The following is a 23,849-nucleotide window of genomic DNA, read 5'->3' on the forward strand; positions in this document are numbered from 1 at the left end:
TCTCCAAAATTTATAAACAGCTCATGTAGCTCAATGTGAAGAAACAGCCCGATCAAAATGGGCAAAAGACCTAAATAGACATTTCTCCCAAGAAGACAAATAGATGGCCATAAGTCACATGAAAAGAGGCTCAACACTGCTAATTATCAGAGCAATGTAAATGAACTACAATGTGGTATCACCTCACACCAGTCAGAATAACCATCATTAAAAAATCAGTAACAATAAATGCTGGACAGGATGTGGAGAAAAGGGAACCCTCCTACACTGGTGGTAAGAATATAAACCGGTGCAACTGCTATGGAGAACAGTATGGAGTTTCCTTAAAAAACTAAAAATAGAGTTACTACATAATCCTACAGTCCCACTCCTGGGCACATATCCAAAGAAAACCATGGTTCAAAGGGATACATGCACCCCAGTGTTCACCACAGTGCTGTTTACAGTAGCCAAGACGTGGAAGTAATGTAAAGGTCCATTGGCAGATGAATGGATAGGGAGTATGTGATGTGTGCACACACACACATAAACACACACACAATGGAATATTACTCAGCCATTAAAAACAATGAAACAATGCCATTTGCGGTACCATAGTGGGCTTGGAGATTATTATACTGAGTGAAATAAGTCAGAGAAAGACATGGTAGCACTTACGTGCAGAATCTAAAAAAATGACACAAATGAGCTTATTTACAAAATAGAAGCAGACATCAAAAAAAAAAAAAACAGTTATCAAAGGTGAAAGGTGAGGGGGAGGGATAAATTAGGAGTTTGGGATTGATGTATACATTTTTGTATTTTTGAAATAGATAACCAACAAGAAATACTGTGTAGCACAGGGAACTTTGCTTAAAATTCTGTAATAACCTAAATGGGAAAAGAATTTGTAAAAGAATAGACACACGTATATGTAAAACTTGCTGTATACAACTGAAGCTAATGCAACATTGCTAATCAATTATACTCTAAAATAAAAAAAAAGGTACCATACCATATACCACATATTTATGGTGTCTCTTGATGTATTATTTTATATCTGCCTCTTATTTTCATCTTAGAACCTAGTTCTGTGTATTTTTTTTAATCAAAAGGTCAGTTAAAGAAGGAAAGAAAGAAAATGTTATTTCCCATGAACAGCATTTCATTTTGAGGTGCAATTTCCCCAGGAAATGGAACAAAGACCCATTATATATAATCTAGCAAAGATATTTAACTAGGTACAAAAATACTGGTTCTTAAGTAAGCTTATTAAGATGGTTTTCTTCAAACTTTATTCATTATGTTGTACTTACCAGTCAAACAGATACAGACCCATGATGAGAATACTTAAGCATTTGAAATGTCAGTAGAAGAAGGTTCCATTCTGAAATTATGTTTGCAGGAGTGGAGAAAAGATAACACTATTATCAATGTTTTTGTGGTGTACACAGTTTTACATTGCTTATATTAAAATGTGGTTTGTAATATAAAACATGTTAATGCAATGGTAAATATTTCATAACAGGAACATAAAATCATAATTACTCCTTCTGTATGGATGACACATACATCACATTGAACTCTTGATTGTGCAGAGATCTGGTCATGAACATCTTCTTAACACCCTTCCACTGTACAACAATTTCAATACTTCACAAAACTAAAGTACTTCCAAAGAAGCATGTATTAAGCTGTCAACTTTATTTTATTTTTTATTCCATTATTTTGAGCTTTTAAATTTGGGAAATTAAGCTGCAGGTGAAGTCACAAAATCGATTCAGCCATCCAGAGCAACATTAAACAGTGATAACTAGAAGAATGCTAATCCTGATCATTGACTCGTATGAATTATATACATCCTCATCTGTTAGTGTCATTTTGGAAGTGGTACTGAATTTAGTATTTGATAAGTCATATTTCAGTTGGTTCAAAAGAAAAAAGAAAGTACTCCAGATGCTAAGTGACCATACATACACTAAGATGAGAAGTCAGAAACGACAATGATGTGTTTTAGAAGAAAGATAGCCTGACTAGAAAAGAGAGAGCAGCCAAATATTCAGCTGTGTTACATTTGGAAACACTATACATAAAAGTCAAGGATATGTAAAAACAGTGTAATCTATCTTGGGAGGTCAGGTAGGCAGATTTATTTACCACTGAAAAAAAGAAAGTTTTCTTTTAGTTGTATTTCTTGACAGCAACATACAGTTCTATTATTAGAGATAGCAAAGCCAACCTTGAAGCTTTTGCCCAAATCCAAGTATAACAAAATGAGAACACACTACTAGAAAAGTTATGTTTTGTGTATTTTTGACTATTTCACATACGTCTTAGCTCTTCTTTAGCAATCTGAACTTCTTACATGTATCTTACACCTTCTTCACTTTTTCTCCGAAGTCTTACATTTTGTTTTCTTCATCAGGATTTAGCTCCAGGCAAACTCACGTGAACCATCTAAATATACCATATTTAGCATAGGAAAAACTTGAGTCATGTGAAAAAGCAGATGACGATGATGATCACAATGACCAACTACCTCTGAGGTGCTAGGAAATTGACATGTTGGCCTCCTTCAGTGTCTGCAGGGCCCTTATATGAAGTCGTTTCTCTCCCATCCCCTAATTACAAGTGGTAGCTGTGACTCAGGTTAAGCAGCTCGATCAAGTAGAGTAGCAATAGAACCCAGATCTGTGTAGCCTTGATTCATCATCACTGTGATCCGTAGCATGGTGACTTACCTTCGTCTTGTCACGGTTCATTAAATTTGTGGCTTCTGGATTCACCTTTCTGGAAGTGACTTACAATCGTGTCTCCTTTCTGTTCAAACATCCTCTGTGACTTCCTTATTCCTGTAAAATTAAAATCAGGCATACTTATTTCTGCCTTTTATCCAAGGCTCCTTCTACAGGTAGTGACAGCCTGCATTTCGGGCCTCATCTCTGACTACTTTCTTCCCAGCAGCGCCATCTACAGCCTATGCTGTCCTTAGCATAGTGCTCCTATCTGCACTTTCAGGAGTGCTTCCTCTTTCTTCTCTCATCTGTTGAAATTACACTTAAGTTTCATGTAGTTTTGATGCTGTCTTCCAAGAGGCCTTGTCTGCTTCCACATCCTTCCTCTTTTACAGTGCTTTGTTTGCTGCCACTTACACCACTTAATTTTTTTGCTTGCTTTGTATTTCAGGTACTATGGAATTACTTAAAGTAGATTATAAACTTCTTGAAGGCAGAAACTATGATTTTCTCATTTTTATGGTATCCTATGTAGGGCCTGGTACATCCTAAGCCTAGGTAAGTAAAAAGTAAGGATGGAAATGATCTGTGATCCTGAGTCTATAGTCAGTAATTCATCTGCTTTCTAAATGACTGGAGTAAAGGGTTTCAAATCAGCAGATTTGTTGAATACTCAGAAATGCCTGTGGCAGGAGAAAGCATTTGCTGAGAGGATGAAAAAATTACTTTTGAACCTCTCAACTATTGTTTTTCCATTTATGTCTTAGAATGGCTGTATACACCCCCAGGGTACTTGTTAAATGCAGATTCCAGAAACTAGTATCCAGAAATGTACCCTAATACCACAATCCCCAGTTTATTTACTTACATATCTGAGATTTTTTTAATAGAAACATTACATAAATTTAAGAAAGTGCTTAAAATTAAATGCTTTAAATCATGTGTGGCTTAGTTCACTTTTTTATTTTAATTATTTTTTAATTGAAGGATAATTGCTTTACAGAATTTTGTTGTTTCCTGTCAAACCTCAGTATGAATCAGCCATAGATACACATATAGTCCCTCCCTTTTGAACCACACTTCCCATCTCCCCCCCACCATCCCACCCCTCTAGGTTGATACAGAGCCCATGTTTGAGTTTCCTGAACCATACAGCAAATTCCTGTTGGCTATCTATTTTACATATGGTAATGTAAGTTTCCATGTTACTCTTTCCATACACCTTACCCTCTCCTCCCGAAACAGACACAGAGAATAGGCTTAGTTCATTTTAATGGAGAGAATACTCCTGTATAGCCAGCACCAGATCAAGAAACAGAAGGTAGCCTGCATTCCAGCAGCCAGGCCACACTCCCCTTGCTAAGTCACTTCAGTCGTGTCCGACTCGGTGTGACCCCATAGACGGCAGCCCACCAGGCTCCCCGTCTCTGGGATTCTCCAGGCAAGAACACTGGAGTGGGTTGCCATTTCCTTCTCCAATGCATGAAAGTGAAAAGTGAAAGTGAAGTCGCTCAGTCATGTCCGACCCTCAGCGACCCCATGGACTGCAGCCTTCCAGGCTCCTCCATCCATGGGATTTTCCAGGCAAGAGTACCGGAGTGGGTTGCCATTGCCCTTATTCACTAGCTAATCTACCCCTCAGGGGTTTCCTGTGTTTTGTATACAGGAAGTTTAAGGACTTCTGCCTCAGTGCAGGCCTGCTCCTGGTACTGCCATGTAATAAGCATCACTCCCCAAACCACATCCCCCTTTTCTTTTTCCTCCCTTTGTTTTCTTGTCATCTTCCCTCCATACCAGCTTTCTCCTTCATAATAAACATTCATAACATTTTTCTTCTGAAAAAGTTTCTGCCCAGTGTTGAATCCTTAAGCCCTAAAATCACATTTTGGGGTTCTCCCCCTTCTCTTGTATGGTTCCAGAAGTAATCTACTAGGCATAGAAGATTCTGTTTATTTTCCCCCCTCAAACATTACTTGGAAGATTGAAAGGATAAAAATTGAAAAGCATGTGTGCTATTGATTGTTTCTAAACCAAAAGCTTATCTTATGGTAGCTAAGCTGGTAAAGAATTCACCTGCAATGCAGGAGACCCTGGTTTGAGTCCTGGGTTGGGAAGTTCCCCTGGAGAAGGGATAGGTTACCCACTCCAGTATTCTTGGGCTTCCCTGGTGGCTCTGATGGTAAAGAATCTGCTTGCAATGCAGGAGACCCAGGTTCGATGCCTGTGTTGGGAAGATTCCCTCCCAGGTTTTCTTGCCTAGAGAATCCCCATGGATAGAGGAGCCTGGCGGACTACAGTCCATGGGGTTGCAAAGAGTTGGATGTGACTGAGCGACTAAGCACACATATTTTAAAGACAAAGAAAAGTGTATATATATATATACACACACACATATATTTTAATTGCTTTAAGCATTAAGGACTCAATATATATGGGATTCATATATATAAACTACATAAAATAGATAAGCAACAAGTATTTACTGTATAGTGCAAGGAATTATACCTAATATCTTATAGTAACCTGTAATGGAATATAATCTGCAAACACCCTGAATCAGTATGATGTACACTTGAAACTAACACAAGATTGTAAATCACCTCTCCTTCAACTAAAAAAGGACTCAGTTTTAGACTTTGTGATAGTTTAACATTAGATAAGTATATTGCACTGGGCAGGCCTGGTTTACTAAGCAAATTAAAGCTGTAAACAGTTTTGACTGAGTTTCGTTTAGATTGCTCAATAAAATATTTCTAGGTGCACAGTATTACTTTGATTGTTATATCCTTAAAGATGATGCTAATTGCCAATATATTTTATCTTTTACTGAACAAGTTTTCCACTTTCAAAATTTTACTTGACAATTCATTATTCTGTTTGAGAATTTGTTTTTAAAATTATACCTTCCTTCTCTCCCCAGTTTGGTACAGTCAGATTGTTACTGTATTTTTAGGAACTAAAAGTAAATCATAAATACGAAAGTACGAATATATATTGCTGTGATTTGTTAAAGAAAACATTGCAGTAGCCACAATATGATATATTAATTCCAATTAAGTAGGATAAATTAGAATTGTGCAGCCATTTAAAAAAATATTTTCGAGAGGATAAAAATCTCATTAAGTTAATTTGTAGCACTTATAAATGATGCTGCTAAGACTGAATATTGTTTGTGTCATTTATACTCTTTTTGGAAAAGACCTATTTTTTACTATTTTGAAGACAATCATGTAGTAACTTCCTTGAAGAATAAGATTAGAGGGATAAAAGACTTTTAAAGGTTATCTAATTCACTCTGTCTTCAGGCAGGATATATATATATATTTTTTAACTCCTTTATTCAGAATGCCCATGCTATCTATTTGTTCAGCACATTGGCTTCATATTTTCATTTTTTTCTCTTTAAATTCTATAACCTACTTGTTCATTTCACTTAAACTGCTCACTTGGGAACTACCTGAAACCTCATCGAAATTTTTAATAGTTCCAAATCCAAGCTTTCAAACTTGCAATTAATATCATTGAATTCAATTTCTTCTATTCTCTTATTCCTGCTTATTCTGCTGTTCCATCTTTGTCCATTTTCTTTGATCTCTCATATTTTCTGTTCTCTCACCCACTTCCAAGGGACTTAACTGGTGCCCAAGAACACTAAGATCAACCTTTCTTCAGAATTTCCAACCACTTTTTCAACCATATCCTCCTTGTCAATACCTTTTCCTGTAAGGTCTACTATCTACTTGGTTGCCACTTGTAAGATATTTTGTAAAATCATAAATAAAGTTTGATTTAATGTATTCCACATGGTTTGTTGCTAAAATTTCTCAGTAGCACACCTCTCTCCTGGTCTTTGCAGTCATAACATGACCTAATTGACTATGTGAGGGTTGTCTGTGCCCATGATCTCAGTTCATTTCTGGTCACTCCCAGTGTCCTTCCATCTGGCTTCTGTACCCATCACTCATCTGAAAATCACACTAGTTCACCAAGGATTTCCATGTTGTTAAATACCAGATGGACATTTTTCAGTCATATAAAGAATCAGATTTGTACATAGCATTTGCAAGCAATTCCTTAAAAAAACTAAAAGTAGAACTACCATATGACCCAGCAGTCCCACTCCTGGGCATATATCCAGAAGAAAACCATAATTTGAAAATACACATTCAAGCAGTGTTCATTGCAGCACTATTTACAGTAGCCAAGACATGAAACCAACTGAAATGTCCATCGACAGAGAATGTATAAAGAAGATGTGGTATATAAATACAGTTGAATATTACTCAGCTATAAGAAAATAATGAAATTATGCCATTTACAGTAACATGAATGGACCTAGAGATGGATGGTGTTAAAGGTTATCATAGTAAGTAGAGTAAGTCAGAGAAAGATGAATATCATATATACCATTCGTGTGGAATCTAATTTTTAAAAACGATAAATGAACATATTTATGAAACAGACTCGCAGACATAGAAGACAAACTTATGGTTACCAAAGGGGAAACTTGGCCGGGTGGGGATAAATCAGGAGCTTGGGATGAACATATACACACTATTATATATAAAATAGATACTCAACAAGGGCCTCCTATATAGCACAGGGAACTCTACTCATTATTCTGTGATAACCTATATGAGAAAAGAATTTTAAAAAAGGATGTGTGTGTGTGTGTGCATATATGTGTGTGTATATAATTGAATCACTTTGCTATACACCTGAAACTAACATTGTAGATCAATGATACTCTGATAAAGTTAAAAAAATAATATAAAATATACTCTGATGGAAAAATAAAGAATCAGTAAAATGTCATTTCAGATTCCTCCCAGTAGTGTTGGGTTTTAGGAAAAAAGTGCTTCCTTCCTGATTATAATGAAAAACTCATGGAAGAATTTTATTATAGATATGATGGAAAGACTCTTGTTTCTGTTTATTTTTTCCAAGCAATATTTCTTTGAAAATATACCTCTTTAGAACTGACATATAATTTGCATACAGAAAATTGCAAAAGTCTTAAATCTATAGTTTGAGTTTTGACTGGGCTTAACTATCCCAATACAAAATCTGTGGGTGCCTGGTTCCCCCCCCATTGTGTATTTTTGATTAAGAACAAATCTGAGTAATCTATTATGAATTAGCCAGTTTTTTTTTTTTTTTAAAAGCACAGTTAAAAGAAGCTTTTAGACTGTAAATCAATCATGTATACTTGCAGTGTCACAAACTCTCAATATGTGAGGCTAAGTTCACATTTTGATATTTGCAATCTCTCAGGTAAGATTTTTAAAATCTATAGAGAAAAAGCACATATTTTAAAAATGGAATTATATACCCCCCAAAAAAATTATGTTTAAAAAATTAAGTACATATAAATACACAAGAACATTTGTAATGCATTACTAACGATGGAGGGCTTCCCTGATAGCTCGGTTGGTAAAGAATCTGCCTGCAATGCAGGAGACCCTGGTTTGATTCCTGGGTCGGAAAGATCTGCTTGAGAAGGGATAGGCTACCCACTCCAGTATTCTTGGGCTTCCCTTGTAGTTCAGCTGGTAAAGAATCCTCCTGTAATGCAGGAGACCTTGGTTCGATCCCTGGATTGGGAATACACTTTTGAAATCTCTGGAGAAATATGATTTTTTAAATTATGTGCTTATAGTACATACTGATAACCACCAAATATCAATGTTTACTGTTAAAATTTTTATTGGCAAAAATTTCTTAATAAAAAAATATTATTTAATGAGCTCAGTCTAAATTTGAGAAGAGTACACTGTGATTTTATTAATTTTAAATAACATTCACTCTACATAGTTGTTTAAAACATCACTTTTTCTCTAAGATATATATATATATATATAAAATATTTCCTGAGCTTAACTGTTCTTTATGCTATTTTGAGGAATTTAACTTCATTTGTTAGCTTCATCTAAGATGTTAAAAATACAGTTATTAATAAATGCTCTAGATTTTTAAAAAATTCCTAAATTACACTAAATATACAGTTTTACAATCATTTCACATTTTACTTTAGGGTTTAAATATATTTTGTATTTAATTATTTTAAAATATGTTGAAGCACGTATTTGAAGCCTGTTCTCTTTTTTAAAAAATTGAAATATTCTGTATTCTACAAGTAATATATACTTTTTCCTGAGACAGTGGTATTCATGTGAGTTTTAAGTCTAGAATCCTAACATTATAAATCCATATGTGACTAAGATACAGATGAAATGTTATAGATAGTATTACAATAGTTTAAGGGCATTAACTATTCATTACCCTGAGGCAAAGTTTTATTAAAAGAGGTAGAATTAGAGTTATTAAATCACGCTAAATTTTGGTTACCCAGTAAGAATAAAGATTGCTCCTTGATATGGATCAGAAAGAAAAAAAATGGAACAGCCTTAAGAAAACCCATACAGAGGTGAAAATGAGGTCAGGATGTTTGGAGACCATAATTTTTTTTGAGATATAATTTTTAATGGAAATAGTGTTAGAAAAAGTGTACTTACTGTGGCATCCCAATCATGTCTTACCTTCAAACCCCTTCCCATCCTCTGTTAATTTCCTTGTCATTGTCCACCTGTTTAAAGTTTGCTCTGACTATTCCTAATGTATCTCAACATAATCTCTATTGAAATACCCTGTTTATAGTTAACCATCTTTGGAGCCTTTTCCTTCCATTTCACACAACAGTAATTTCATCTTTTATATTTCTCTAGAACTCACTGAACACATAGCTAAATTATAGAGTCCTTACTAAATACCACATAATTTAGTAGCTAATTAACTTTTGATCTGTTCACTCCAGTAGCAGTTTTCAGTAAACCTGTGGCGGATTCATTTTGATATTTGGCAAATCTAATACAGTTATGTAAAGTTTAAAAATAAAATAAAATTTAAAAAAAAAAAAAAAAAAAAAAAAGATACAATTATCATCCCGATTTACAAAGAGGCAACTCAAGCACAGACTCACATGTTGGTTTACTAATTCTAGAATGTTAAGCACACTGCCCTTATTTTGTCTGTATGGTTAGAGATTTCTGTGTGCATGTTCCCATGTGTCTTTTTCAGAAAAAAAACAAAAACAAAAACAAAACACCATGTTTTTTACATGTACTTGTTTTCTCATTTTATGGAATATAGCTCTCTCACTGTTAAGTACTGACTAGATGGCTTGATTGATTAATCGATTGATTCAAAAGTGTTTGACTTTACTGCCAAGAGCTGTGGCCTCTAAGCAGTTTTAAATTTTCAAAGGTTTGTGAGCAGTAGACTGATGAAAGTGGAGATTTTGGAAGATTTAGCTAGAAATGAGAGATTGGAGACTAAAGATTAGAGTGCCCATAATCCAAGCATGATACGATAAACATCCATACACAGTCAGTTGTGTCAAAGTAATAGAAAAAAGGCAAATATAGGGTAGAAAGTGTTCACTGGCATTACGATTGATGTAGGCAGAAATGGTAAAGTTGAAACTTGGATCATTAGAAGAATGGTTGCATTATTGACAGAAGCACAGAAGTCTGGCCAAGATAAATAATTTTGTGCAGAGAATAGTGACATGTTTGAAAAACATTTGGTTTTAGAGTATTAGGACATTCAAGTGGGATATTCAAGTAGATATATCCAATTAGTGGTTACCCCACAAGATGTAACACTATAGTCCTGGCTAAGAAGGAGTCTTTCATACCAAGAGCTGTTGAATTGAAGAGTATGAACCATCTAAAGGAGAAAATGTGAGAAGAGAAAGGAATGTCAAGGACAAATGATGTAATTTATCTCTTCAATATTTCAATTACAGAACCATTACTAATTAAAGTACGTTACCATTTTTAGTGACCTCTTTAATAAGCCCAAATATATAAACAAGTATGTGGATTTTGTTTTGAATTGATGTAGTCTCAATTTAATGTTCCATATAGTAGTATTTTATGTTATTTGATGCTTTTGAACTGTGGTGTTGGAGAAGACTCTTGGGAGTCCCTTGGACTGCAAGGAGATCCAACCAGTCCATTCTGAAGGAGATCAGCCCTGGGATTTCTTTGGAAGGAATGATGCTAAAGCTGAAACTCCAGTACTTTGGCCGCCTCATGCGAAGAGTTGACTCATTGGAGAAGACTCTGATGCTGGGAAGGATTGGGGGCAAGAGGAGAAGGGGACGACAGAGGATGAGATGGCTGGATGGCATCACCGACTCGATGGACGTGAGTCTGAGTGAACTCCGGGAGTTGGTGACGGACAGGGAGGCCTGGCGTGCTGCAATTCATGGGGTCGCAAAGAGTCAGACACAACTGAGCGACTGATCTGATCTGATAATATATTTTACTTATATTCATTGGGCTTTTCTCCCCCTCCAGTTCCCTGCCCCCAACACACACGCACATGTGCACAAACACCAGGCTATAAACCCATGTGTGTGTGTTAGTCACTCAGTCGTGTCCGACTCTTTGCAACCCCGTGGACTGTAGCCCTCCGTGTTCCTCTGTCCATGGGATTCTCCAGGCAAAACTACTGGAGTGGGTTGCTATTTCCTTCTCCAATAAACCCCACGAGGCCAGGGATTTTTGCTCTGTTCACTCTTATCTCAAGTGTCTAGAAATGTGCCTATCACGTATTAGACATTCAATAAATATCAGCTGAACAAACAAATAACGATAGCCAACACTTAAGGAAGGCTCACTTCATGTCATACTTTTCTGAATGCTGTAAATTATTATAACATCCTTGATCTGCTGATGCAGAAACTGACCCACAGTTCGGTTAACACGCCCCAGCCCACACAGCAGCCTGGTCTGTAACCAGAGTCTCCAGCTGTCAGTGTGGTGCTTCTGTTGAAGACGATTGCTGTGTTTGGTTCTGTGAAGTCTTTATGGAAGAACCAGAAGCTGTATATTAGCCTCTAGATACAAAATACTAGTTATATACCTGGATTCACATTGTTAGTATACTGATTAAGTATGAAAGTAAATGCTACTGATTTGAAGCTTTCAAAGTAGTAAGCTTAAAGAAATAGAAAATCACACCCAAGAATTTGATGTCTCATTTGGCAGATTAGCAGGCTCAACCAGGCCCAGCCGTCATGAGTTAAACCCATTCTCAAGGCTTGCAGATCCAGGGTACTGTCAGCAGTGTTATATGGGTCTAATATCTGAGTCCTTATCAGTGTCATTTTCATTTCTGAGACAGGTTTCATTTATCATCCCATTGTGCTATGTTTCACATCAAATGTCAAGATAAAGTCTCTAATGTCAAAGATTTAGAGGCAGTGATTTTCCAGACTTGTTCATCAGAATGCAGTGATCCTGGACATCCGGAGAAAACGGATGGCACTGAACTTTTAAAGCAGATGGTGAACTGGCATTAGGTGAACTTTAGAGAGAGTATCACTCTAAGACAATATTCGAGAAGTTTCAAGGATATGAACTAAAGGCATCTGAAGAAACTGGACTAGAAAACCCATCACAGCAGGTAGTTCCACGTGATGCAGTGGGATCCAGACTGAGCAATGTTTCACTCAGGTCGCAATCAGTGAGGAAGTGACAAGGAAAAATACCAAGTGCAAACAGTGATCAGGGAATTATCTAATAGACACACTAGAAGATTCATCATTAAGGAATAATTGCCTAGCATCTCGGTGCTTTCATCCACATGAATATGCTTTCATACAGAGGAATATCAAAGACTTATCATGGGAGCACTGAGAGGGAAGATGTGAATATCCATTTTCACAGATAATCCAAAAAAGAAGAAAAATATGAGAGACTAGGTTTCAAAAGACAGTGGTCATTTTTCTGATTATTTTTTGTTTACATCCATTTTATAGACTTCTCTTGATAATAACATCTTTTTTTATCACCTAATAGGCCCATAAGTAACAACAACAAAAAATGATCTGTACCAGGAAAATGAATTAAGGAGAGGTTAAATGGCTTTCCGGGGAAATCATTCAATTCATCTGCAAAGTTAGAGTAGGGCAGAAAAACTATCTTCCTAGTGCATTTCTTATGCCAGTCACAGATACAAAATATTTAGTGATATGAAATGAGTGATTTTACTTTTTAACATAGAATAATGTGACTTTTAAGCTTCATGTTACATTGTATTTTGTTGTTGTTGTTCTTGTACTTTAGATCACATTTATAACAACATGAGACTAGTAATGTTCCTTGATGATTTTTTTGTAAAAGATAAAAAGGAAAAAAGCCCATATATACTTTTACTCTGTTATAGTTTTCATATATATCTAATATGACAGAGTTCCCCAAACATTTGCATTGTAGATCTACATATTCAGTGTATCTCATATCAAAAGCTATTCAGTTGGATTTTAAAATGAAGAATCTAACAAGTAACTTTTCATTTTGAACTTACTACTTTAGTTACCAAAAATATTCCATGAGAGTAATTCTACTAAGCATTCCAGGTTTTCTTTCATTGATGAATAGAAGAATTGATAAGTCTAGAAATGGGCTGTCAAGAAAATATTAATTACTAAAATGTACTTAGAAGCTGAGTCACAGGACCTTTTAAGTCAACCTCTGCTGTACACTTGAAAGAAACAGTCATACTATGTTGTCATATATTTAACCCCTCAACGTTTTGAAAGCACAGTGAATATGAGAAGCTCTCTCGTCAGTCATAGTATCGGTTTTGTTCAAAAACTAAAAGGTGCTTCTACAAGCATAGGCTCTCCCCAGTAGCTGTCTCACTAGTGTCTGGGCTTTAGGGTAGTCTTACAGTCTCCTCAGAATTTTTCAGGCCTGCCTGCACTTTGGGTTCTCATTGCCTGACCTTCTAGGGAGGAGCAGTTATGATGAACTATTTCCGCATATTCTGCTTAGGATTTCCTTAGAATTGATTGGAGCTTTTTGGTTTGGTTGTTCTGTGTTGTTACTTGTTCTCTCCCGTACCTCCCTGTACCTTACAGTACCTGACCTACTGATCTTATTGTCCCTGTGAATTCAGGTAAAGCTCCTAAGGAGAGGTGTGTCTCCACTGTACTAGCCGGGCTGACGCTTTTCATAGAGAAGAGTTTGAATAAGACCAATCATACCTACCTAGCCTGGGGAGATCCAGCACAGTGGCATTCTTTGCCATCTGGCTGTAGGTAACCATCCCTATCTATATCTCTTCCTTCAGGCAAGTCCAGAAGGACTTGGCCGAGCTATTTATTGTCTGATCTATATCACACCTGCTGCTTCGTGTCACAGCCTGGTGAGGACCAGTGCTACCTCAGAGAAGTCTGTCCAGTTTGATGTATAAGAAGACAACCTCAAAGAAAGGACTGGGACTATGTAGCTATCGAGAAATAGAGAAATCTTTTATTAGACTCTCAGAGTGCTAAGTACCTCAGGATTTCCACTTGTTTTGCACCAACAGTGGTGATCCAGACACTCCCATTTGCCAACAGAAGCCTGCCCACCTGCTGCCCGCTCTCACACTGTTGTTACTAAAGACTCAAGTAACTGGTTCCAAAGATCATAGTACCATACATTAGGAAGGTCATAGAATGCCTCGGAATACTTCTGTTACACTTAACACTAAATAAAAGAGTATATTTTGTCTTAACAGTTAAAGAAAATCTCTTCCTAGATGTTCGTCTTCTCACAAAGAAACTGAGAAAGAAATAATCAAGATTACTTCCTTTTAGTATTCTGAGTGCCTGAGCACACCAAGGAGACTCAGGACTATGATGTCATTACTGCATTGCTACGAACTTGTATATTTTATTTTATTTTATTTTTTTTTTAATAGCATCACAGAAATGGCTTTTATTTATTTATTTTTTTTTTATTTTTTTTTTTTAATTTTATTTTATTTTTAAACTTTACATAACTGTATTAGATTTGCCAAACATCAAAATGAATCCACCACAGGTTTTAAAATAGCATCATCTTTATTTAGAGTTACGTGGTTTAAAAAAAAAAAAGATTGACTATCATATATGAAAAATGGATCCCTCACTGTATGTAGGCTTTGATCAGGAAAGCAGTTGCTCTTCTACTGGCAGATCTTAAATAGCCAAGATTAAAGACACAAGTTTATTTAAGAGCAATGAGGAAACTCATTTGACTTCTTGGAAGTCCTGCCAAAGGAAATACAAGATTTTTCTCCTACATTCTGTCTTCACGTTGATAATAAATCATCATGTTTTTTTGCTGTTACAATACTTCTTTTGCAGAGTGAGAATCATATGCTAGACAGTTGAGAGATTATCGCTTAAATATTTTCTTAAATTTCATGTGTTTGCTCTTCTTGTACTGGAGGATAGTAAACAAGGTACAGAAAAAGCTGAAAGGATTCACACAGGTGATCTTTCCTGACGTGTACAAGAAGGGAAAGCAAATGAACAGAAATAAAGTTTACATTCCCTGCTGATGAGTCCAGCTGCATGAAAAGATGGACAGAAAGAATCCATGTGATAGGAAAAGATAATCACAGCAGTGTTTTCCTCTAGCTATTGACAAGATCTTAGTTCATTCTACAATTGTGTATTTTAAAATGAAAGAAAGGACCAAAAGTGCTTTTGTGGATTTGATGTTAAGCTGAAAGTGGCATTTGGATAACACCAGACAATATCAAGTCTAAGTTTTTATTTGCCATTTTCTTGGTGTCATAAAATGTTTTTTAGTCAGTCATGTCCAACTGTTTTGCAACCCCATGGCCTATAGCCCACCAGGCTCCTCTGTCCATGGAATTTTCCAGGCAAGAATACTGGAGTGGGTTGCCATTTCCAAGTTAAATAAATATTTAGGAATAAATTTCCATGAGTTACTGACATTTCCCTTGTCAGAATTAGTAAAAATCACAGGTGGAAAGAATATAAATGAACATCATGCTTGCTGAAGTTGTAAAGGAATTACTCAGTGTTCCTTCTTCCAAAGTATTTTCAAAGTACATGCATCAGTTAAATACATATATTAAAGACTAGCTTAAAATGGTGAGCTTAGTTAGATTTTAATTGTGTTAAGCATTGCTTTAGGTAACCCTGTAAATGAAACATTCCCTCCAAGGTCAGCACTTAAGACCTCTAGAGTGCTTGCTTGTTCTTTTATTCTTGTTTTTGCTCTTCTGACTTTTATATGTGCCAGTAATGTCTCTGTCGCACTCTGGTAGACAAAATGTGTTCTCACAGTTTGAATGCATAAGCTTGTGAAAGCATTTTTTTGGATTTGTTTGTTTCATTTTGTTTGCTGTTTTGTTACACTTGATATCCCCATTGCCTAAATAAGTGCATAGTATCTGCACTGTGGTTCTAATCCAAGTTCCTCGCAGTTGTCACATACATCTGGGCATCTTATTCTGTGTTGTTATAGTCAGATATTTCAGTCAGTCACATAAATGTTGATTTTTAATTCCTTTAATGGTCAACATTTTAACTGTGATCACCGGTAAAATCTTTTATAAAACTTTCCACTAGGTTTTTCTTCCTGTCTTTTGCTAAGTTATTATATGATGGAAAAGGCATGGACCTTGGAGGTCAAACCCAAGTTGCTCTCCAAATTTCACCAGTTACTAGTTGTGCAATCTTAGTTCATTTCTCTAAATCTCAGTTTCCTCGTTTGGAAGACAGAATAATATCTATTTTATATAGTTATTAAGAAGATATGATGGGATAATCTATATGAAGCATCCTGTCAACTGTCCAGCAAATAACTAAGTATCGATAGTATAGTGAATATGAGCTCAGGATCTGAAATCACACAGACCTAATTTCAAATCTCAGATTTTACACACAGCAGATGCGAAAACTTAAGCAATTTTTCACCTCTGTTGAGCCTCAGTTACCTTATTGATTAAGTGGCTGTAATAAAAATACCTTTGTTATGACTATTAGAATTAAATGGGCTATTGCATGTAGAACTTGTGTTAAACACAAAATGAGTGCTTAATAAATAGTTGTTATTAGTACTTGGTATCATTGTATTTGGTATTATCTATGCTACTATAGTTATTAGAATAATAAAACCTTCATTTCTGTGATATGAGAGTCTTAGTTTCTAATCAGACTTAAATAATATATAACACATCGCTTATAGTATTTGTATTGCTACACTGTTGTCAATATAGTAATATTTAATAAAATAGAAAATATATGTGACAGTATTCCTCATAAGCTATAATATAAATAAACCACACATGGCTATTTTTTAGTTGGTTTGCTTGAAGCTGTTCTTTAAAAATATATCCAAATACACGTTTGAATGAGGCAGCTGCACTACGAATGATTGAGAAATTAGAGATGGAAACAAAGGTAGCTTAGACTGAAGTACCAAGAGCAGTCTCGACATGAAAATACCAAGACAAAATTGATAACAATACACACAAGACTGTACATGCTTCAAAAAGATCAGAGGACTCAGTTAATCCAGTTCCTAGTTTTATGGATGAGGGGATATTGAATAATTGAGAGATTGGGTGACATACCAGGGTTAAGGACAAAAAGGAATAATGTCCTGACTTTTAGTTAAATACTTTTTCCATGAAAGCCAAACTACTGTGGGAATCAGGTTTTCAGAAGCAAAATAATCCTGCACGGAGATTTTTGTCAAATTTCTATAATTGACTGGTATCAACTAATATAGTTCTTACCAGGTATAGAAAACTATACCTTTATCAATAGGATGAAACATTTTTAATAATTATGTTTGAAAAAATCAGTTTAAAATAAATGCGTTTGTAAAGCTATCTCCTTAATTTAAAAACTTTGATAGTATAGAAAAGAGTCATACTAACTTTTGATTGGTCATTTTTTATTTACTTTAAAGGATATAGAATCATTAATCTTAGTTCCTCTAATCTGTGTGTTACACTATATTAAGTATATTTTATGGAGGCTCTGGAAGAATCATTACAGTTGGTGTATGTTTTTGTGGTAAACCTTTTAACAAATTATACTAAGTTTACTTCTGATAGTAGGTTGCTTTCTACAGTTGACAGTGACATCAGCCACCAGGGCTTCTTCTGTTCTAGTTAACTGAGAATTATTTTATTCAAAAATAACTAATTATTTCATTCCAAAACCATAAATAGGAGCTTAATTCATAGCTTCATCCATTGTTAATCTTCAAGGTATAGAATTATACAAAGAAAAAGCTGCCAAAACCCTGCTTTTCCCCAGATTGTAATTTTTGCTTCTCTGTCTTGTTTTATAGAGCTACATTCATGGGAGCAGCCAGGTCCAATTCGTGGCAGAGTCACACATTATTCTGGTACTAAGTATCCTTTAAAATACTGATGGGTTGAGAAGAACAAAGCAGAGCTGCATGCTATCAAATTGATTTTTTTCCTAACAAATAATCAAAACTTTTGAGACATTAAATTTTAACCTTTACCATGTGACTAATTTTCCAATTCCTATGCTAACTATTTTCTCTTACCATGTAATTTTTAAAATTCTAAATCATTAATAGGTTATAATTTTCTTTTTTTACTGACTATTGAATTTTGAAGTATAGCTTTTGATTATCTCTGGCTAGAGTTTTTTTTTTTTTTTTTTTTTTGTGATGTCTGTATGGTTTTTCCCTTTAGAAACTTAATGAGGAAGGAAAAAAAAAAGTGTTCTATCATATAAAAAGCAGGATAAAGAAATTATCTTAATTCCCTTAAATGTTATCGTAAGTGAGAAGAGGAAGATTTAGGATAATTAGACATCTTTTTGGAACATGGAAGACTAAATGTTATGAATCAGATAATACAGTACAATTTATGGTTTAGAGGTAGAAGGGTAAAGAAGACAGCAAAATAGCAAAGAGGTACGATTCATTTCTCAAAAAACAAATTACATATTACTAGAATGAAGAGGAGAAGGCTTTGGCACCCCACTCCAGCACTCTTGCCTGGAGAGTCCCATGGGCGGAGGAGCCTGGTAGGCTGTAGTCCATGGGGTCGCTAAGAGTCGGACACGACTGAGCGACTTCACTTTCACTTTTCACTTGTATGCATTGGAGAAGGAAATGGCAACCCGCTCCAGTGTTCTTGCCTGGAGAATCCCAGGGACGGGGGAGCCTGGTGGGCTGCCGTCTATGGGGTCGCACGGAGTCGGACATGACTGAAGCGGCGCAGCAGCAGCAGCAGAATGAAGTAAGGTTAATTTTGGGGCAAACAGTTATACTTTGGGGGAACACTGACTTTTGTGAGTCCTGTGGAAACATTTGTATGTTATGTTTATAGTGTTGAATGTACCGAGTCATTGTCAGGATCTAAAGTGTGCCTTATAGTGTCATTTATAAAATTCGATTACTCTCCTGGTTACTAAGGTTCATCTTCAAATAAAGAAGTCTAGACCCAATTTTCTAGTATCTGATATAACCATAACTATTTAAACCTTTAAGGATTCTTAGAACTCTCCTAGAGCAAAACCTCCTTTTATAGCTAGGAAAACTAAAACCCACAAAATTTAATTGCCTTGCCTTAGTTTGGAGAAAGAACTGTATTTTTTCCTAGACATACATACCTTTGGTACAGGTTAATTTACAGACTAGGCATATTAAGAGAATATTCAAACTGTCAGCATCACTACTCTTGTGCTTTGGGGCCACTATTAAGTAAACAGCGTCACCTGAACACAGCCCTGCGACCCCACAACAGCTGATCTGGTAACAGGATGGCTGCTGAGTGACACTGAACAGGTAGTGAACGCAGGGTGGACACTCTGGACAGAGGGACAGTTCACATCCAGAGGAACAGAGGAACAGGGCAGGAAGATGTGAGATTTCATCATGCTGCTAGAATGGCATTTGAATCTTACTTTAAAACTCACGAATTATTTCTGAAATTTTCCATTTAATGTTTTTGGACTGTGGGTAACTGAAACCATAGAATGTGAACCTACAGAAAAGGGGAAATACGTTTTGCAGGTAACTTTTTGGTTCTTATTTGTATAGTTTTTTTTTTTTTCTTTTCTGTTTTCAATCCATGATGTAGCATTTTAGCATATACTTCTTTCAGAGCAGCTATTAAATCAGAAATACCTAGCAAAAGGAATGAAAAGGTGTATTGACACCATCATTCCATTGTATGGCAGGAATTCCCCAACGTTTCATTTCATGGCTCATTGACCTCAAGCCGAGATTTAGGACGCAAAGAAATTTTACAAACAGTATGAAGTCTTCCATGTAGATTTTTAACAGTAAAATGTATTATCTTTCTGCTGCTAGTAACTATTTGTTGCTTTATCGCTGCTGTTCTTTTTATTTGCCTATATCTATGAAAAGAGAAAATGTCTTAAAATGGTGGGCTCATTAAAATCAACAAAAGTTTAGAAGAAGCCATTATATAATAATTTCTGATTTTACTTTTACTTGGCAGAATCTACTAATTTTTTAAAACTTACTTTATAATTTTTTTTTGTTGTAATTTGCATGTATGTTTTTATGTGGTGGTTTAGTCGCTAAGTCGTGTCTGACTCTTGCAACCCCATGGACTGTAGCCCTCCAGGCTCCTCTGTCCATTGGATTCTCCAGGCAAGAATACTGGAGTGGGTTGAAAAAATGCAAATCCCAGGTGGTAACTTCTTGTTTATCTTTGGAGAATATTTCTGCCTTTTGGTTTTCTCTTCCTAATTTAGTAAGTTAGATCATTAGATGCAGTTGCTACATACAAAATTTTATTTTAAAAAATCTAAGAACGAACAGATGGAGTCATTTGATGTCATAGGTTATAGAATGACATTTAGTAAAAATAAGATTTTTCTCCATTAGTAGTCTTTTATTTTAAGTACCCTATTTAGGAGGGGAAAAAAAATCCTAAGTAGTCTTTGAGAGAAAGCTATTTTTAAAAATAATAAAAAATGTTATGACATTTTAATAAGGAATATATGAACTAAGGCTAATATATAAATCTCTATATTTTTCCAAATAAAATATTTTTAAAATTTTTCATTCAGTTATGTTTTAACACCTGTTGTAAATATATTTGCTGTTTGCAAGAAGGTAGGCTGATAGGACCAGTACTCTTGCCTGGAAAATCCCATGGATGGAGGAGCCTGGTGGGCTGCAGTCCATGGGGTCGCTAGGGGTCAGACACGACTGAGTGACTTCACTTTCACTTTTCACTTTCATGCACTGGAGAAGGCAATGGCAACCCACTCCAGTACTCTTGCCTGGAAAATCCCATGGACGGAGGAGCCTGGTGGGCTGCAGTCCATGGGGTCGCTAGGGGTCGGACACAACTGAGCGACTTCACTTTCACTTTCATGCATTGGAGAAGGAAATGGCAACCCACTCCAGTGTCCTTGCCACCAGGCGGAGCCTGGTGGGCTGCTGTCTCTGGGGTCACACAGAGTCTTGACACGACTGAAGTGACTTAGCAGCAGTAGCAGGCTGATAGGAAAATAATTTTAATTAGTATAAGGCATCAAGAGGCAACTTGATGCATCGAAAAGTTGAATTGACTTTTTAGCCAGGTTTTTATACAGTAGAAAAGGAGTTCACCCCAGGTGGAGAAATGAGTGAGCAAGAATATTCCAGTGGAAGGTGTAACAGGTAGAAAAACATAAAATGAAAGAGTATTCACAGACTGTGCAGGGCAGACTGATGAAAGGTTAGTTGGCTGGATAATAAATATCTTTCCATACGTTGCTAAGAAATTTGAATCTGATCTAAATTCACCAAGACATGTTCTACATGCTAGTGGAAACCAGACACATGAGTTCTCGGATTGGCTTTACTGTTGAGTATACAAATTCTGACCTATCCTTTAATTCTGCACATCCTCTAAATTCTAGGATGTCAAGATGACATGAGATAAATATCAATTAGGAGTAAAGGTTCTCATATAAAAGGCAAAGATTATACTAGCAGTAACAACTGTTTCTAAATATTTAAAAATATGTGTTTTTATAAAGATCACATTTGCTTTTCCTATGAGAAAAACATTTGTTTTCCATCTATTATGAGAGTATAGTTTTACTCTTATTTTCAGTCTATGATAGACAGCAAATGTTTCTTTTTATTTGTTATATCCAAGGAGAAACATACTACAGAAAAAAAATTAATGATGGATACAAGTTGAGGATATTTTAGATTAAGTCTTCTATAATATGCTGACTTTTTCCCAACATTTGTTCACATTTATCTTTAAACTGACAATCCTGGGTCTCTTCTTAGGAGCCATAGTAAACGTAACATCATTTGTGATTGAGAATGGATTATAATGTAGTGCAAATATATGTGCATTTCTGTGCACATTTATTTCTAGGATATTCATTTTCTGTGGATTTCGTTGTTTACACAAACAGCAGCTCCTGTTTTATGTAGGATCATGTCAATATTTTGACTTTTTTAGCAGTAAGAAAGTGATTGACAAGATAAGCAGGGGACCGGAGAGAAATAGCTGAAGTGTATAATGTTATGATATTAATCAATAAAGATGTGCAAAGTTATACATGAAGTAGAACAAAGGTGTGTGTGTGTGCATGTGTTTGTGTCTATGTAGGCACAGTCATTAATCTCAGGACAATAGAAAAAGTTTCAGGAACATTACCATTTAGCTGGTATATATTTATATCTCTTAATGTTGAGATTCTTTAATAAGGCTTAGTTAAATGGTTACACCCATCAGTTTAATGACAGAAAAGTATCTGTTATTCCAGAGTTTGACACAGAATCTCTCAGAGATTTGTAAGAGCTTTCATTAATCAGTCAGCCTTCCACCCAATAAAGGAAGCCCTACACATTAACTCTGACAGATGTTAGAGTCAAAGCTTCTTCCTGTGTTTATAAATCAGTACATCATCTAAAAATGTTTACATTACAAATGTGATTTTTTCCCCCAAATGATAACTATTATGTAGGCTCTCTTTTACCAAAAATTATTTTCATTGACAGAATAGAACGACCTAAATAATTCTCAACGCTCAAAGTTTTTAAGCTCAAAAGTATTTTTAGATAAAAGAGGAGGGTTGGCTAGCTTAAAGCCATTTAGTGTAATTCACGTATCTCAGTTACAGCCATCAAGTTTAAAGTAGGTTCACAGGTCTTTCCTTGTTAATGACTAGAAAACTCACTTTTGCAGGAAACATTCTAAGTAAAAAACTCACACTTAGTTCCTGACCCTGCTGCTCTCTAATAAAGTATTTTATATTGGGGTTGTACATAACACCTATATCTAATAATCTCTTTGCTTTAAAGTTCCTACTTTGAGATCATGTGCATAAGGATTTTTGCATTTCTTTATTTTCACATAAGAGCAAAGCTAACTTCCTCTCAGACATAACAGTTTAGAGTATCTTTGGCACTGTCTCAGACCCTCTATAGCAGGGGTTGGCAAACTAGGACCAGCGAGGTTCAATTCCAGCCTGACTGCTATTTTTATAAATTAAGTTTTATTGGAACACAGCCACACCTATTCATTTGTGAATTGTCTGTGATTACTTTGCACTACAGTAGCAGAATTGAGTAGTAACAATACACCATACAGCGTGCATAGCCCCAAATATTTACATTCTGGGCCTTCACAGAAAAAGTTTGCAAACTACTATTGTGTAGAGTATAAATAATAGAAAACAAAACGCCACAACCTTATTACCCCAAGACAGTTGCTTTTAACTTTTTATCTTTCTTTCCCTGAATTTCTCTTATTATTTGTAAAGAGATGCAATTATATTGTTAAGTGCATTTTCACTTGACATAAAATTTTATGCTTAGCATAAAGATATACATTGTTAAACAGATTTAACTATTTTGTTCCTTTGCTGTTCCCTCATCATTTTCTTCTAACCCTGTTACCATCCTGCTTCAATTCTTCTATGTTCTTTTGGTTTGTACCTTTTACTCACTAACTTTGTGGCTTTGCACAAGTTACTTGGATCTCTCTGATGGCTTCAGTTTTCTTATGTGTAAACTGAGGATTACAATCATGTATAGCAGAGCCTAGTTGGTACTGGGTAAGATAGTGAACAAAATAAACTCCCTACCCTTTGGGCACTAACATTGTAGTGACAGGAGAGAGACAGTAAATGAATTAAAAATATACAAGTTTTAAATTTCTTTTAAAAAATAATGTTAATAGAGAAAAATAAAGCAAGATAAGAAGTACAGTGTTCAAAGGAGGCTTCTCTACTGTCATTTGATCAAAAACCCAAAGGAAGTGAGGGAGTGAGTTATACGGACATGCAGGGGAACAGCA

At 35.6% G+C, this 23,849-nt stretch overlaps 1 protein-coding gene across 5 annotated transcripts in view; it reads left to right on the top strand.

Moving 5' to 3' along the window:
- TUSC3 (tumor suppressor candidate 3) overlaps positions 1 to 23,849 on the top strand; it is a 207,425-nt gene that overhangs the window by 154,525 nt on the left and 29,051 nt on the right. For all 5 annotated transcript variants that reach the window (XM_025279263.3, XM_025279233.3, XM_025279242.3 and 2 more), the window contains one exon: positions 17,876 to 17,939. In XM_025279263.3, coding sequence (XP_025135048.1) covers positions 17,876 to 17,939 — 64 coding nt within the window. The remainder of the gene's footprint in view (positions 1 to 17,875; positions 17,940 to 23,849) is intronic.

Source organism: Bubalus bubalis, chromosome 1, assembly GCF_019923935.1.
Source record: "Bubalus bubalis isolate 160015118507 breed Murrah chromosome 1, NDDB_SH_1, whole genome shotgun sequence".
NCBI classification, from domain to species: Eukaryota; Metazoa; Chordata; class Mammalia; order Artiodactyla; family Bovidae; genus Bubalus; species Bubalus bubalis.